At 46.1% G+C, this 17,556-nt stretch overlaps 1 protein-coding gene across 1 annotated transcript in view; it reads left to right on the top strand.

Annotated features, from left to right (window-relative positions):
* The first annotated feature begins 200 nt into the window (after positions 1–200).
* The window catches only part of P4ha3 (prolyl 4-hydroxylase subunit alpha 3), a 32,402-nt gene continuing 15,046 nt past the window's right edge, over positions 201–17,556 (top strand). Inside the window, exons 1-5 of the mRNA XM_059252997.1 lie at positions 201–400; positions 6,608–6,750; positions 7,662–7,885; positions 11,556–11,705; positions 14,700–14,751. Of these exons, the coding sequence (XP_059108980.1) occupies positions 201–400; positions 6,608–6,750; positions 7,662–7,885; positions 11,556–11,705; positions 14,700–14,751 (769 nt within the window). The remainder of the gene's footprint in view (positions 401–6,607; positions 6,751–7,661; positions 7,886–11,555; positions 11,706–14,699; positions 14,752–17,556) is intronic.

Below are 17,556 nucleotides of genomic sequence, written 5' to 3'. Positions count from 1 at the left end.
GGGAGGCGGCCAGAGGGCGGGCGGGCGGGTGGGAGGGCGGACCGACGGGCGGGAGGGCGGACCGACGGGCGAGCGGGAGGGCGGGAGGGCGGCGGGCGGGCGGGCGGACCGACGGGCGGGCGGGCGGACCGACGGGCGGGCGGGCTGGCCGGGGCGTGCAGGCGGGCGGGCGGGAGCGCGGAGGGACGCGCGACCCCGTGATGGGCCGAGGGCCGCGGCTGGCGGCGCTGCTGGCGCTGCTGGCGCTCGGGGCCGGGGAGCCCGCGGTGGGCACGGCACGGGGGGACACCTTCTCGGCGCTGACCAGCGTGGCGCGCGCCCTGGCGCCCGAGCGCCGGCTGCTGGGGACACTGAGGCGCTACCTGCGCGGGGAGGAGGCGCGGCTGCGCGACCTGACCAGGTGAGGACGGCGAGGGAGCCCCGGCGGGCTCCGCGGGGTCAGGCAAGGGGTGGCGGAGGCCCCGTGTGACCTCCAGACCCACTGTCGCGGTGTTGGGGAGCCTGAGACAGTTGGTGGGGGAATGGGGAGGTCTGTGTCATACCTTGTGGAAGGAGCTCTCTCTCTCTCTCTCTCTCTCTCTCTCTCTCTCTCTCTCTCTCTCTCTCTCTCTCTCTCTCTCTCTCTCTCTCTCTCTCTCTCCTCCCCTCTCCCCCCCACCAACACACGCACACGCCGGGCTGTGTCCCCCAACTCTAACATGTCCAAGTTGGTACACTGAGAAAAAGTGTATGTAGCATGGTGATTATGGAATCCAGTTGAATCTCACAAATGCTGAGACAATCTGTGAGTGACCCAGGCTTCTTGTCACCTTATGGCAGACACAATAGGATGGTGAGGTGACCTGTTAGGCTCTTCTTTCTCTTCCCACAGGTAAAAGCTCTCTGAATGTAAGTAGTAGCTGAGAGGTCATGTGTGTGTGAAAATATCTGACTCCAACAAGGTGGAAAGCCATTTCATGCCAGGCAGTACTGAGGGTAGGCTGCACAAATGCACAGCCAACATTGTTTTCTATTCAGTCAGTAAAGTAGGGCTAAACGCTGGGAGGTAAACTGTGGTAAGGTGTGGGACATGCTCGGTGGTGGTGGTGCACACCTTCAATCCCAACAGTCAGGAGGCAGAGGCAGGCAGATCTCTGAGTTCGAGCCCAGCCTGGTCTACAGAGTGAGTGACAGGACAGCCAGGACTACACAGAGAATCCCCATCTCGAAACCCACCCACCCCACCTCCCAAAAATGATGTGGGACATAGGACACTGAGTGTCAAAAACAAAGAGGAATGTTTGTCCCATGCTTTGTGCCTTCTTTGCCTCCAGACTGTAAGAAGCAGTTGTTTCCACCTAATCCAATAGGTCTTACAGCCTGTCCAGACAGCACAAGCAAATCATTTGATTTCTAGCTTTAGCTTTAAACTTCAAATTCATCCCCATGCCAACACCCGAACCCTCCTTGCTCCATCCACTCACACAAATGTTTATAAGAAACGATCATTAAGGACAGTCAGTGTCGTAAGAGTTGGCTTAATCCTGCAGCCTGCCCTTCAAACAGCCATTGGTGGGAACTGATGACTTGTGTGTGAACAAGCATTTGTCCCGGTTGCGTTAACCAAATTGCTTTGTCAAAAACTCCAGGTCACATTCTCACACTAGGAAAGAACATTCTATAAACAGGACACACGTTTAGGAAAAGCTAATAAAAGCGACCTGTCTGCACTAAAGAGAGGGGTTATTTTGACTAATCCCCAGTGTCCACGCCTTTACTTTCCGATGCCCACCCCCACTTGCATTGACTGATATGTCAGGACCCAAACAGAGCCCCACAACTACGCTGGGTTTTGTCAGTGGCTGGAGTGCAGAGCAGCTCAGAGTCTAGATCAGGAGCTCAACAGACCTCTGTGTGAATTCTCAACTCTGTCTTTGTTACATCTTTCAGCTTTGGTTTCCTAATCTAGACAATGATTTTTTTTTTTTTTAAGTAGCGCTTATTCCTACATGGTTCTTGGAACAGTTGAGTCCCAGGTAAAGTTGTTTATCATTGTGCTTAGCGTGTAGTAAATTGCTGGACAAATGTTAACTTCTTACGGCTATTTACGACTGGCTGAGCAACAGGTGGTGGTGGCGAATGCCTTTAATCCCAGCGCTTGGGAGGCAGAGGCAAGAGGATCTCTGTGAGTTCGAGGCCAGCCTGGTCCACAGAGTGAGTTCCAGGACAGGCACCAAAGCTACGCAGAGAAACCCTGTCTCAAAAAGAAGAATAAAGAGGAGGAGGAGGAGGAGGAGGAGGAGGAGGAGGAGGAGGAGGAGGAGAAGCAGCAGCTATGATTCTGTCCAATTCATACTCTAAAGCCCCAGCAAAATGTTTGCTGTTAAAAATGAGGATTTGAGCTGTTTCAGCTCATTTTTCTATAGTCTTATGCTAATGATTTTGTGTAAGTTGAAATGTTATTTCTAAGGCCCTGAGCTTATATTCGTTGAATTTCCAAGTCAGGAAATGAGGTGGCTTTGGCTGCTGAAGTTACCCCGACCCACTAAGGCATAGAAAGTGTGCTGGGGAGAGTCCCTGTCCTGCACTAGTCGCCGTGTGTGTGTGTGTGTGTGTGTGTGTGTGTGTGTGTGTGTGTGTGTGTGTAGCCTATCTCTGGCATATTTGTGTTGCTATCATTTAAAAACTACAAAGAGTGAAGAGTGGGATTACTTCTGGACCCGGAATGAAGCATTCAGAGTGTCTCAGGAGAAAGAGGACAAAGTCACTTCTCAATTTCAAAGGAGAAACATATTGAATTGACATAGCCCATGTATTGCGGTTGAATAACTTACTCAGGAAGCTTATTGCAGGGATTGGGTTGCAAATTTTATGTGCAGATTCTTGAAGGAAGGGATCTGATTTTCCACTCTCAGCAGCGTTTGTTGAAGCAAAAGGCCATTTAGGAAAGCCTGAGGTTTGCCTTCAGCAGCCTGTAACTCAGCCTCTGGAAGGGAGCTATTTGCTCAGAGGCTGGGCGTACAGCCAAGTTTTGCATTCCTAGCCAGCCTCGGATATCAGTCTATAGATTTTCCTCCCTTTCTTTCCTGTGTGGAAGGGAAAAAAACGTCATTTTTGACCACTGAATTACTTGATGTGCTGCAGTAAAAGGCAAACCCCTGATCTAAAACAAATCAGAATGTGACGTGGGGTGCAAGGAAGACAAGGTGTAGACAGCGCTTTGATATGATGACTAACTTGGAATAATCGCCACCCCTTTGTGCCTCTGTTAGTTTGGATGCCTATTAAACATCTGCCCTTACCCTAACAGGGAGTCTGTTTATTCCACTGTGGGAAAGGTGATGGGAAGAAATATCGGAATGTAAAGTAAAGGACCCAAAGAGATCTTCTAGAGTACAGCAGCTTTTCTGCCTCCCAGGGCAGAGAGTTGGTCGGTGGCTGGGGCAGAATGAGTCTTAAACCTCCTCCTAGTTCCTCCCTGTCCAACTGTCTTGTAAAAATCACTCTGTGCTCAGCCTCAATTGTTCCTGGACACTTTACTTTTCAGGCTGGACTTGGCTCGGGCCCACACTTGTGTGTTTTTTTCTGTCTAGCAGTTCACTAAGTAGTTCCATATGGAGCCCTGGCAGGAAGGAATGGGCAGTAAAACAATCCCGACACCCTGCAGGCTGGTTTGGATTTAGAACCCGAGGAGCAGCTCACAAGCAGCCCCGTCTTTGGAACCGGAGACACCATGGGACTTGACAGGCTTCTGTGTCCTGCTTGGGTCACCCAGGCCTAGAGTCTTGTTCGTTAGTTTATATTGAATGTTTGACTTCTTAGAAGCTTCAGAGCGAGTTGTGTCTGTTTCAGGCTTCCTTTCTCAGCTGAGAGCCTCACTGTGCAAATCCTCAGGTTACAGTGCATCAGAGCAATGACCTTCCCCTGTCGCTTCCTCCGTTCTCCTTTCTCACACCATTCCATCGGCAAAGTCCTCCACTTTCCCCCAAAGACCCAGTGTCTAGTGAGCTCTTGTACACATTCATACATTCTACTTCCGTTTGTGGTTGTTATATTGATTTTGAAATTAATTTGGTGTAAGGAGAAAAGGCTCTTAGAGATAAGAAGTGCCTGTAGCCTGCCCTATTCAACAAGATCAATAAATTTCAATAATAAAAATCCCATCAGCGTGTTAGACATGGAGCAACCACAGTGTAGCAGGAAAGGGATCAGCATCTTTTGCCTATATGAACACTCTTGTAGAACACCCAGGAAGAAATTAATTGGAAAGATGATCACTCCAGGTCCCAACACTTCTAGCCTTTTCTGATAATGTCGCCGAGTTGAAGAACGGAACAGCCTAACTCTCTGTTCCTGCTGATTGCCACCAGTTTCTGTACTGATTCCTGAATTTGCTCCCTTGGGTCCATCCCGTTCTCTTCCCCATGGCCACTATGGTGGCTTAAATTCTTCTTGTCTGTTGTGATTCCATCCTTAGCTTTTTTGCTTCAGTTGATTCTGTTTCTGAATAGTCTTCCCCACTCTCTCACAAACTCATTTATGTAAACAGGTCCTAGCAATTCCACTGTCGCTTGCCTTGGCCAAACTGACCACCCCATGCTCTCTTCTGGCCTTCTTATCGAGTCTAGTACTGTGTCTATGACATAATTGTGTCTAGCTCACTCACTGGACTTTGAGTCACTGGGACCCATCTCACCGTCTTATTCAAGGTTTGGCTCCTGGCTTCTAGATGAATGTATTTCATTCATTATTTCATGGAGACGTGTATTGAAGCTGAGTCTGATGTCACAGGCCTGTGACTTGGGAGGCTAAGTTGGGAGGATCACAAGTTCAAGGTCTCCATGGGCTACCAAGTGAGTTCATGGTCATCCAGGCAACTTAGTGAGACCCTTTCTCACTAATGAGAAAGATGTAATGCAGGGGTAAAGTACTTGCCTCATGCACAGGGCTCTAGGTTAAATCCCCAGGACCACACATATACACACAAAAAAGTATTGAACTTAGAAAAACTATGGTGATTTGAATGAGAATGGCCCTCAGAGGTTTGTAAATGTGAGTACTTTGTCCCCAGTTGGTGGAACTGTTTGGAAAGGATTAGGAGGTGTGGCCTTATTTGAGGAGGTGTGTCACTGGGGACAGGCTTTGAGGTTTCCAAAGTCTCTCACTGTTCCCAGTGTGCTTTCTCTCCACCTCAAGTTTGTGGATCAAGATATAAGCTCTCAGCTGTCCTGCTGCCATGCCATTGCTCTGCCGCCATGGACTCTAACCCTCTGAAACTATAAGCCCGATTAAACACTTTATTTAGTAAGTTACTTTGGTCATGGTGTTTTATCACAACAATGGAAAAGTAATTAATACAGGTGCAAAGTGATGAGAACAAGCTCCTTTTGGTCCATGAACTTAATGTGCAGTGGGCCCCATCTTTCCTTTGTATACCAGTACCTAGCATGGAGTCTGACATCCAGAAAGTGATGGGTGTATATTAACCCATTGAATGAGTAATTATATGTCAGGTTTTTGCATATTTGTACACATTGGTCCCTTTTAGCTCAAAACCTACCTTTCTTCCCTCTTGTTCATTCCTATGGGAACTATGGCAAAATCAACCCAGAACCCAGTCTTCTGAATGGAATGGCTTTGGTTTTGGTGCTGACTTTACTATTTACTAACAGTGCAGCCTCATTTTGTTTTTTTCCACTGCAAATAGGACAAAATAAAATGTTCATTAAATGGGCTGGAGAGATAGCTCTGTAATTAGTAGCACTTGCTACTTTCCAGAGGACCCAGATTTGGTTCCCCCCACCTACATGGCTCACAGCTATCCGTAAGTCCAGTTCCAGAGGACCCAATGCCCTCTTCTGGCCTCTACCAGCACTGCACACATATGGTGCATAGACACACAAGCAGGCAAAACACCCATATACGTACAATAAAAATACATTTTTTAAATCTACGCTAAGGGTTATTGTGGGCAACAACTCTTAGGTGAGGTGATATGTTCAAAGTACTCAGAATGCCCAATACATGGTAAAGATCCAGTAGGTAGCAGTCATCAAAATATTCAAACATCCTTCAAGAAGCAGATGAGGAGCTACCTCTTCTGGAAACCTACCCCTTACCCTTTCTGACTGTCACAGCTTTGTGTGTTCAAGGCTCTCTTAGCATATATCACATTCGCTGCTATTTGCTCCATGCTTTTGAGTCCCTTCCAGGCACTAACTATCGGGTGTAGGGTGGATAACAGAAGAAAAGAACTTGGTGCCTGTAAACCCTTTGAGCTGGACCATGCCTTACCTTTGTCTCTTAAACATTCAGTGTAGTGCCAGACATTCTGTCACCAAACAGTCTACACCAACTCATTCAGTGAGCAGATGAATGGACCCACTTTGATGTACTTACAGTTTTCATGTCTTTTATGCTTGCCTGACTTTTTTAGTTGAACATGAGTTGCAAGTGGTTCAGCATTTCTATTTCTACACCACCACCTCCTCCCCATGCTTGAATATGTGAGGACTACCGCAGGTACTACTGGACCCAGCTCTCAATGTTGGCTGTTCTCATGCCAGCCTTCCTGGGGTGTGACAGTCGTATCGAGAGGTGAGCTCTCTGTCTCTGTCATTTCTTTCAGATTTTATGACAAGGTACTCTCTTTGCATGAGGACCCGACAATCCCTGTAGTGAACCCTCTACTGGCCTTTACTCTCATCAAACGTTTGCAGTCTGGCTGGAGGAACGTGGTGCATAGTCTGGAGGCCACTGAGAACATCCGAGGTAATGGGGAGGGTGGAATATGTGAGACGCTTCTAGCTCCTGACTCAGTGCAAGGAGAGAGATTCTGTTTGGTGACAATGAGGAGTAACAGAGTGGGTAGGAATTGCTGGGGCTCTCAAGCCCTTTAAAGTGTATAGAGTTGGTCCCCTTGCTGATAGGCTTATGATTTTAGATTAGAAAATGCCTTCCCATCTATTACCTCACTTGATCTCCACTACAGCCAAGTGAAGAAGTATCTACCCAGTTAGGTATGTGTATTTATATATTTATTTATGTGTAGAAAGTTGTGGTCTTCTAGTAGTTTCTATTTCAAGCTTTTAAACTTGAAAATGAGAATCATGTATCTCAATCTGTAGCAAGTCATTTTCCTAATTCATTCTACCTTGCACTATAAGAAGTATGTTAGCTTGGGGCAGTTAAGAAGAGTTAGTTGCCTCTTGCTAAAGGGCAATACTTCTAGAGACATAGGGTAGGATGAAGCTGTGTACTTTATTTCATTTTAATCTCTCCATGTCTTTATTCTGAGTATCTCCAGAGAGTCATTTTAAGATTCCACTCTGGAGGGCTGGAGCGATGCCTCAGTGGTTAAGAGCACTTGCTGCTCTTCCAAGAGGACCCAATTCAGATACCAGTATCTACATCCCAACAGCTCACAACTACCTGTAACACCAGCTCCAGGGAATCTGATATGCTCTTCTGGCCTCTGTGGTCACCTGTGTGTGTGTGCGCGCGCGCGCGCGCGCGCGCGCACACACACACACACACACACACACACACCTTTAACAAAAAAGAATCCACTTCATGTTGGGAACTGAGCTTGCTGCTGGGGGCTCTCTGAGCAGGTGATCAGATGGAATAAATGTCCATTGCCTGTGTTTGGAGGCTGGGTTACAGTTTTACTACTTTTACAGCTCTGAAGGATGGTTATGAGAAGGTAGAACAAGACCTTCCCGTCTTTGAGGACCTCGAGGGAGCAGCGAGGGCCCTGATGCGGCTGCAGGATGTGTACATGCTCAACGTGAAGGGCCTGGCCCAGGGTGTCTTCCAGAGGGTCACGGGCTCCTCCATCACTGACCTGTACAGTCCCAGGCAGCTCTTCTCCCTCACAGCGGATGACTGCTTCCAAGTAGGCAAGGTGACATGCAGAGGGCCAACTGCTCAGTTCTGGTTTCTTACGGATGAACTGTGTCCTACTGTCTTTATATATTCCCTGTGCTTGTGGTAAACCTTGGCATTTGATATTGTTTCTGTTTTCAGAGTAGGAAACCAAGGTTCAGACACGGCAGATCATTAGCACTGCATAATGTAAAGTAGTAGAACCAAATTTGAGCCTCATCTTTTAGCTCTAAACCCCATGCTCTTGCCATGGGAAAGTGAAGTCATCAGATATTAGGATGTTCTTGAACCTGAGTAGCACTTCTTTATTTCCAACAGGGTACTGTGTATCCCTAGACCAATGTTAAGCTTGCCAGGGTCTTCCTGCCTCTACCTCTCCATCGCTGGGGTCACACCATGCCCAGTTTCTGCAGTGCTGGGATCAAACCAGGGTCTCGTGCATGCTAGCCAAGCACTCGACTAACTGAGCTACATCCTTCACACATGACATGGTTTAATTAAACATGCCAGGATGATAGACATAAACTAGGCGAAAATCATCTTTTTCTTTTTATCCATAGTAACTATAGACCCTGCCAGTATATGAATCAGTGGGTGGAAAGCAGAGGGACGGGTGAAGAGGGTTTTCCAGATGGTGATGTGACAGTAAGATCACAGAAATGGCCTCCCGAGATGCTCTGGAGTCCTTTGCAATGTTCCCCCAGTATTTAGAAATACTGAGGTAAGTTAGTATAAGACAACAACCGAGGCTGTGCACGTTGTGACTTGAGGAAATAGACCTCAGGAATCTCCCATGGAGATTTAGCTAATTTTTGGTCATGCTGAGTTGTTTTATAATATCCTCTTTGCCGGTCTTTGCCTTCAAAAGGCATGGGGTGAATTCTTTTTTCCCCTTTTGAGGATGCTTACTGTAGGAAAGTGTTGTTTTTTCCCGCCTGCCCCCACCCACGTTCATTAGCAAATCTACTAGTGGGCTTCATGGGTCCTGGTTTCAAGCTTGGGGAATCAGCCTCCCAGATCTACACACAGTGAGCCTCTCTGCTTCTGTTTCTCTCTCTGTGATCCTGAGCAGAACCAGGGTCCAGTCGTGAGCATGCCTAGTTCAGGCAGCTGGGTGCACAGTACAGTAAAGGCTTGCTAATGAAGCCTCTCGACCATGTATTGAAGACCATAAGCCCTGAAAGTCCTGCTGGAAATCTTCATTTCTGTATTTATTTGAAAGACAATGCATTTCAAATGTAAGGGCGGTGCATAGAACAACATCAAAAGCAGTTATAGCTGTAATGAGATGAAATACATTTTCAAATTTGGCTATATTTATTTATAAGTTTTTCCTGCTCACTCCTACCACCTTACCGCTACCCAGGTTACCAGTGTCCTCCAACAATCAGGACGTTATCTTCTGAGATTGGCTTCTGACTCTGCAGCTGCACTATAGAATGCATGTAGTTCATTTTAGAAGATTGTTTATTTTATGTGTATGAGTGTCTTGCTCACATGTATGTCTGTGCACCATGCGCATACCTGGTGCCTTCAGAGGTCAGAAGAGGGCATCAGATCCCCTGGAACTGGAGTTATAAATAGTTGTGAGCCTCCATGTGAGTAATGGTAATTCAGCTCAAGTCCTCTGCAAGAGAAGCCATTGTTCTTAACTGCTGAGCTATCTTTCCAGCCCAGTAGTTCATGTTTATTGATCTATTGTGTGAATATATCAAACTGTTTATTAAGTCTCCTGCTGATAGATGCTCACACTACTTTCTGTTTGAGCTACTGTGAGGAAGGCGGATATTAGCATCTTGCTGGGTCCTGTGGCTGCTTGTCCTTGTTGCTCATTTTTCGTTTTGTCTCACACTGTAGCCCAGGCTGGCCTCAGCCTTCCACATCCTACACAGTGTAAGCCTCTGCTAATGTGCTCACTGCTGAAGTTTTCAGCTAAATTTTTGCTTCTACCACCTGGCATTTAAAATTTTTTCTTTGAAAACATGTAACCTCATGCTTTTTGTATTTTATTTAAAATGTCTAAATATTTATGTTTGAAAGAATTCTAGTTATGTCTATCCACCATATTGCTAGAACTTGAAATTCCCCATGAAAATATCAGCTAAATGGTTAGGACTGGGATATAGCTCCTTAGCATGCATGAAACTCTGGGTTCAATCTCTAGCATCACATACATACATATACAACACATATATACATACACACTACACACATACCACACACATGTCACACATATACACATATATACCACACACATCACACATACACATATACATACTACACACATATACCACATATACACACATACCACACATACATATATATGTACTACACACCCCACACATACACTGCCCCCACATACATACACACCACAAACACATATACTACATATACACCCCATATATACATATATATATGCACACACCACATATACACACGTATATACTACACATACCATATATACAAACCACACATACAAATACACACACCACACATACATATGTCACACACAGAGATATAAATACACACACCATGCATACCACACACATGTACATATACACACAACACACAGAGTAAATTTAACAAAAAAGTTTAGGTTGTTATTATTATTCAGATCAACCTTTTTTACAAATAAGGAATGTGTAAAGGACCAGCAAGACAACACCCAGGCTGAAGGCAGACGTGAGATGGGAACTGCTCTATTATTTTGCTGCAGATTGGCAGCATCTCTAGGTCCTGCCCTGACTGGCAGTTCCACCTCAGTGAGATCATTTTGTAAGAGTTGTTCCAACTCAGTGACTTTGTAGTTCCATGTTGCTTCAATACTGACTTCCAGGAAATTCTCCCCAAAGGTCTGGTGTTCTACTTAACTGTAAGCTGGTAGGAGACGGGAGCTATGTCTGGTACAGGTTACCATGTTGCCCTTCCCTCCAACATTTAATCAGACCTGACCTGCTCAGCCACCACAGCATTCCCAGCGTCTGCCATATTACAGGGTTGGCCGTGTTGTGCTGTAGTGATTGGTCTGTTCACAAGCCTTTGTTGATTCAGTACTTTAAGGATGAGAAGCACCACAAGCATAGCACCCAGGAAGGACCGAATAAATTCGATGGACTTTGTTCCTCACAGAGCTTCCAGCAATATCCTTCTAAGAACACATTCAAGACTGCAGCAGGCTAGGTGCACACTCTCCGTGCTCACTTTCTGTTCCTCTTCAGGATAGACCCCAGGGAATTATGGGAACAGAATGCTGATCTTGCCACTCTGTCATCTTCAAAGGCACTTCCCCACACCTCTGCTCTTTGAACTCCTTCTCCTTCTTCCAGAAAGGTCTGTCTCGGATGCCACTCTGTGAACCTGCTGAGACCCCAAGTCTCCTCCTTCTCTCGCCTCCACAGAGCATTACGCATTGTCCTTAAAGCCCTGGCACCATTTTGCCCCATGATGTACATACTTGAATTCATCTCTCTGTCTCCTAGATCATAAACTCCACAATGCAAGAAGCCTGTCTTCTCTCCATCAGCACAATGCCTTCTAGTATTATTAGATAATAGGTATTAAACTGAATCAAAGTGGACTTGAAAGTAAAGCTAGCCTTCTGGGGCCCAGAGGCCTCCTACTCTGAATAATCAGATGATTTCTTTTCTCTGTCTGTGGACTAAAGCCGTGGTGGCCTGTGTTCCCAACAGGTGGCCTACGACATGGGGGATTACTACCATGCCATCCCATGGCTGGAGGAAGCCGTCAGTCTCTTCCGAAGGTCTTATGGACAGTGGAAGACAGAGGATGAGGCCAGTCTGGAAGACGCCCTGGATTACTTGGCCTTTGCCTGTTTCCAGGTGTGTGTGTGGGGGGGGGGGGGGCAATGAAGCTCATTTTTATTGCAGTCAGTACAGTGTTCTACATCACTTTCTGATTTGTTTCATCTTCCCGGGGGACCAATGCAAGGCTGTTATTTTATTATCACCATAGATTTAATGTAAGTAAATCAAACTCCTAAAAAGTTCTTAGAGTGCCAGGAAGCTCCTAGAGGTGGGCTGAGAAGCCACATCTGAATGTAAGTCTAGAGTGCCGCCCAATGCACAGACCACTTGACAATCCTCGTCTCTCGTACCTGCTCCAGCAGCAGCAGCACATCGGTGTTTGATGGGGCCACAGTCCATGGAGGACACTCTGTGTACCCTCCCTAACTCGTGGTTCATCACTGATAACATACCATAGTGTTGCTATGAAGGGAGAAATTTGATTACCCTCTCCCGCCTGACCCTGAATCCGGCTCTCACGTGGCCATTGGCTGCAGAGTTGACATCTCCACTGCACCAACCTGAGGACCCCCAGTGGCTCCCATCTTTCCTAGGTACTGGTGATCTGCTGCCTGCTGCGTCACATATGACATCCCTTGCCCTAAATATAGCGGCTTCCATCCTTCTGTATGACTAACCTCATTCTCACCAATTGTACAGTCTTCAAGAATAAGCTGGGAGGAAAAAAAAAACATCTAGAAGGTTCCCTGGAGGTTCCAAAGTTAATAGTCCAGGCTGTTCCCTGTTATTATTTTGGGGGAGGGGGAGTTGAACCTAGGGTGAGGGTAGGCAAGTGCTCTGCCACAGAGCTACACCCCAGCCCCATGTGTACATTTTCTCTCTGCTCTCCTGAGAAAAAAGGAGCAGGTGGCTGATCAAAACCTGCAAGCTGCTGAGAAAACAGACTCCTGCCTTCACGGCCGTCTTGGTTCCTGGGTCTTAGCTACACATCCGTGTGCTCCTCCTACCTCCCCTGGGCAGTTGCTATGTGTTAAAATGATTGACTAGCAAAGGGCAGGGAGTGCTTGAGTTTTAGTAGAGCAAGAAAACCGAACCAGTGGAGGCTCCGAGAAAACAGACCAGGGCAGTTTACCCCCAGGAAGGGATTACAGCTACAGTGCCCAGTGATTAGCTGGATTGATTTCCCTGTGAGTTGGGACAGGCTTCTCCTTTCCTTTATCCTGTCTGGTGAAATTCTGTCCATCTGGCAGGCTCAGCTCAAGTGCCACCTACCCTATGAAATCATCCTTACCTCTTCTCACCCCCCCCTACCCCCCAGCTTGCCCTGTGGACTCTCACTTCAGATTCGTAAAAGTACCAAAACACAGACGACTTCATCTCTTAAATGACTTATGCCCCCTACTTCTCCCCAGGAAATCTGGTAGCTGTCCCTCCCTGGACCTTGGATTACCATATAAAATGTGGTTTTAATTAAAAAATTTAGTAACAGTTAAATCAGTCATTAAGCCATAGACCCTGGAGTCACACAGAGTTGAAATTCTGTGGCAACTGGACTTGAGCTGCCTGGGCCTCAGTTTCCCCACCTGTAAAGATAGAAGAAGAGTGATGATATTGATGCTTGTTTAAAAAGCTGTGACTTTAAGTTGGCATCTGGCAGCACAGAATGCTACTAGGTTATTCAACTGTTCCTGTCAGTATAGAGCAGAACAATTTGCGGTAATAAATAAGGAGGAACAATCCCAATTTCCAACAGCACTGGACCGTTGGTCATCTGGTGTTGTTGTTTATTTTTTACTCTTTTTGAGGGGCCCGCCACCCAGCTCCCAAATAAATCACACACATGGAGGCTTAGTCTTAATTATGAATGCCCGGCCTTAGCTTGGCTTAGTTTCTTAACTTAAATTATTCCATCCACCTTTTGCCTCAGGGCTTTTCCCATTCTCTTACTTCCATAAATCTTACTCTTACTCCACGGCTTGCTGTGTTGCTGGGTGGCTGGCCCCTGGAGTCCTCCTCCTTCTCTGATTGCTTCTCCTTGATCTCCTCTCCCCAGTTTTCTCCTTCTATATATACTCTGCCTGCCAGCCCCGCCTATCCTTTCTCTTGCCTTGTTATTGGCCGTTCAGTTCTTTATTAGACCATTAGGTGTTTTAGACAGGCATAGTAACACAGCTTCACAGAGTTAAACAAATGCAACATAAACAAAAGTAACACACCTTAAAATATTATTCTACTGCACTCTAGAATGTTGTTTCTGGGTGGAATTAAATGCAGCCATTAAAGTGATTTCTATGAAGACTGTGCAATAATAAAAAGTATTGCTGATGCAAAATTAGAAGGAAACTAATGATATGAAAAAATATGATTGTGACTACATAAAAAACTATATACAGTCAAAAGTGCTAGAAGTGGCTGGGTTTGGGGAGTGATTTTTTAAGATTTCCTTCCTTACATATTTTACAATGTGAGTATTATTGCTTTTATCACTAGAATGACATTTTAGCATGCTAAAAGTTCAAGGAATTCTGTTTCTGTACATCCCTGTCAGCTAGTCATCATTCTGCAGCACCCAGAGGCAGCCTGCAGTCTGCTTGTGTGGGATTCTCTTTCTCAGACTTACGTACTTTGGCCATGATGAGGCCAAGGCTGGATGACTACAGACAGCTAATTCTTACACTGTACTTTTGCTAGAATTTCTCTCTCAATCTCTCCTCCTCTTCCTCCCTCCTCCTCTTCCTCCCTCCTCCTCTTCCTTCTCCTCTTCCTCCCCTTCTCCCCCTCCTTTTTCCTTTGGTGGTGCTGTGGGTTAAACTCAGGCACACACTAGGCAAGCAATTCATCACTGGGCTATGCACCAGCCCAATCAAACTTATCCCGCATTTTCTTTCTACCTTCCTACCTGGTAACAATAATGTATTTGTTAATGAGGAGACTTGAGAGCCCATTGCTTTTTTCATTATTATCTGCTGTGGTAAGAATATTTTATAGTTTTTAAAACTATTCAGTGATTTGACTAGAGAATATATCCTCATTTCGGTTGACATTTTCTTTCTTTTCTTTTTCAACAAGGCAGGAAATGTTTCATGTGCCCTCAGCCTCTCCCGAGAGTTTCTTCTCTACAGTAAGTGACACTAAGACATAAGTTGACCCATCTCACCTCTGCCCCAACCTTTAATTCCTCTTGCAAGTGAAGTATAGTGTGTGTGTGTGTGTGTGTGTGTGTGTGTGTGTGTGTGTGCGTGCGCGCGCGCGCGCCAGTACACATGCCTATGTTCATGCATGCAGAGACCAGGGAAGGATACTGGGTGTCTTCCTTTCTCGATGTCTTTTTAAAATTTAGCTTTTATTTTTACTTTATGGGTATTTTTATGTGTATGAGTATTTTGTCGGTCTGCATGAGCCCCACTTGCATGCCTGGTGCCTGGGGAAGTCAGAAGAGAGCAGATTCTCTGAAACTGGAGTTACAGATAGTTGTGAGCCTCTGTGTGAGTGCTGAGACTAGAACCCAGATCCCCTAGGAGAGCAGTCAGGGCTCCTAACCACTGAGCCATCTCTGCAGTCCCTCCACCTTATTTTTTTAAGATCAGGTCTTTCTCTGAACCTTCATGAAGTTCACTGCTTTGTCTAAGCTGTCTGACTAGCGAGCTCCCAAGCTCCCACAGTCTGCATGTCTTATCCCCCAAAGCCGGGGTTTCAAGTGCAGGTGGGTGGCCATGGCCAGCTCTGTAGGTGAGTGGGGGATTTGAACTCGGGCTCCCTTGCTTTCACAGCAAGCACTCTGTGAGCCACCTCCCCAGGCCCTTGCCATCCTTTTTTATTATTCTGATTTCATTTTATTTACACACAGATCATTGAAGGGGAGAGATTCATGAGTTAGTTGGAAAAATGCTTAGAAGATGTCAACCTGCCCCTTCCCGACTTGTTCTTTCGACGGGAACAAGTCCAGGCTCAGAGCCAGGTTCTCCAGAGGCAGTTTGAAGAGGCAGGTTTGGAAGGAAACCCAGGAATGAATAAAATCAATGTGCACTGTGTATGTGAGAAGGGAGTGACTCAGAGGGCTATTCACTCCTTCGACTGTTTACTGAGAGCTATCAGTTCTTCCTCTTGAAAGCAGAGCCCACTTGGCTGTGCAGACATCCTGCCCGGTCCAGCTTCAGCCCCTTCAGGGAATGCCTGTGTCAACAGCAAAAGGGAGAGATGCTGCAAAGCTCAGCTTCAAGATTGCGACTTCAAACCTTGGTGGTAGATGGCGTCCTGGATTTTCCTTTAAGTATTTAGCTACTAAAATAAGATGTAAAATCACTACTATCACCAAGTGTTTGAGGGCTTCTTTTTAAATTTTTATTTCATTTTATGTGTGTGGGTGTTTTGCCCGCATGTATGTCTATTCACATGTGCATGCTTGGTGCTCATGGAGACCAGAAGAAAGTGTCATGTCCTCTGGAACTGGAGTTACAGATGGTTGGGAGCCACCATGTGGGTGCTGGGAACTGAACCCACATGCAAGAGCCCCTATGGAGTACTTTTAAACTGCAATTATTCATAGCTTTCAAATGAATCCAACAAGTGTGTTCAGCCCTCCATATCTATCTCTGGGTTCTGTATCCATGGATTCAATCAATTTTATATAAAAAAAATACATGAAAAACACTGTGTTGGGTCAGAAACAATGGCCTTTTCTCTCATCAGTATTCCCTACGCAGTGCAGTGTAACAGCTACCTCCTTACTTGTGTATAATAGAGCACTTACATTATGTTAGTTATTATAAATAAACTAGAGATGATTTAAAGTATGTTGGTGGATGTGCATAAGCTGTCTGCAAACACTATAATCTTATAAACAGGACTTGAGCCTCTGTGGATTTGGGTATCTAAAGGGATCCTGGAACCATCTGCTGTGGACACTGAGAAAGGGCTCTAACATTATTCCTTTCTGATACCTTGACAAAGAATAGGATAGGGAAGTCCCCAGGAGGCCTGGAAACACAAGAGTAATTAGTAGGATAAAGGAAATTAAGGGGCTGCGGTGATGGCTCTTAGTAAAGCATTGACCTTGCAAGTGTGAGGAGCAGAGTTCAGACCAACAGAAACTCACCTAAAATGCTGGGTGTGTGCGATGGCTCACCAGTAGTTCCAGCCATCAGAGGCAGCAGCAGAGACAAAGGATCTCCAGAACAAGGTCACCAGCAAAACTAGCCAAATCCAGCAGCTCTGAGTTCAACTGAGAGGCCCTGCCTCAGGGAGGAAGATGGGAGAGCAACGGAGGATGAGTCTGGACAATAGCATCAGGGCTCCAATGCATGTGCACCCTTCCATGTGCATTTACAAATGTGCAAGAACATGAACACACACACACCACACACACACACACACACACACACACACACACACAACATACATGGAAAAAATTTAAAGTCAACATTCTTTTATTTCTTTGTGCTTGATCCATTAAAATCTCTATCTCTTATGACCCAACTTGTGTGCTACCATTGGTGGGTAAATAGGGTGTGGCCACGGAAGATCCTGAGTCATTTCTGGCTTTGCAGTATTTCCGCTGGTGTTTGGGTTCATCATTTCCATTCCCCAAAGCTTCATTTCTCCATCTGTGAGAGTAGTCACGTGTGCTCTCCCTTCCTCCTTTGCTAGGAGTGGTGCTGGCGATGGTTAAAAGCACAGTGGCCTCCTCAGATTCTGTGGCAGCATTAGAACAATTCTGAGATCCATCCACAGAGGCCAGCAGGTCACAGGTAGCAGGTCATAGGTCACCAGTCCATGGGACATCTTGCAGTCAAAGAGGGAAGAAAAAGGAAGCATGGCAAGGCACAGGTTTCCTGGGTTTCCAGGGGACAGTGGCTAGGGCAAAGTCTAGCTCTCTTTTGACGCATACTGCCCTACTCTGTGTAGGCCAGTAGGATTTTTTTTTTAA

The sequence above is a fragment of the Peromyscus eremicus genome, chromosome 1 (assembly GCF_949786415.1).
Source record: "Peromyscus eremicus chromosome 1, PerEre_H2_v1, whole genome shotgun sequence".
NCBI lineage: Eukaryota > Metazoa > Chordata > Mammalia > Rodentia > Cricetidae > Peromyscus > Peromyscus eremicus.
This window is presented reverse-complemented; position numbering and strand designations above follow the sequence as displayed.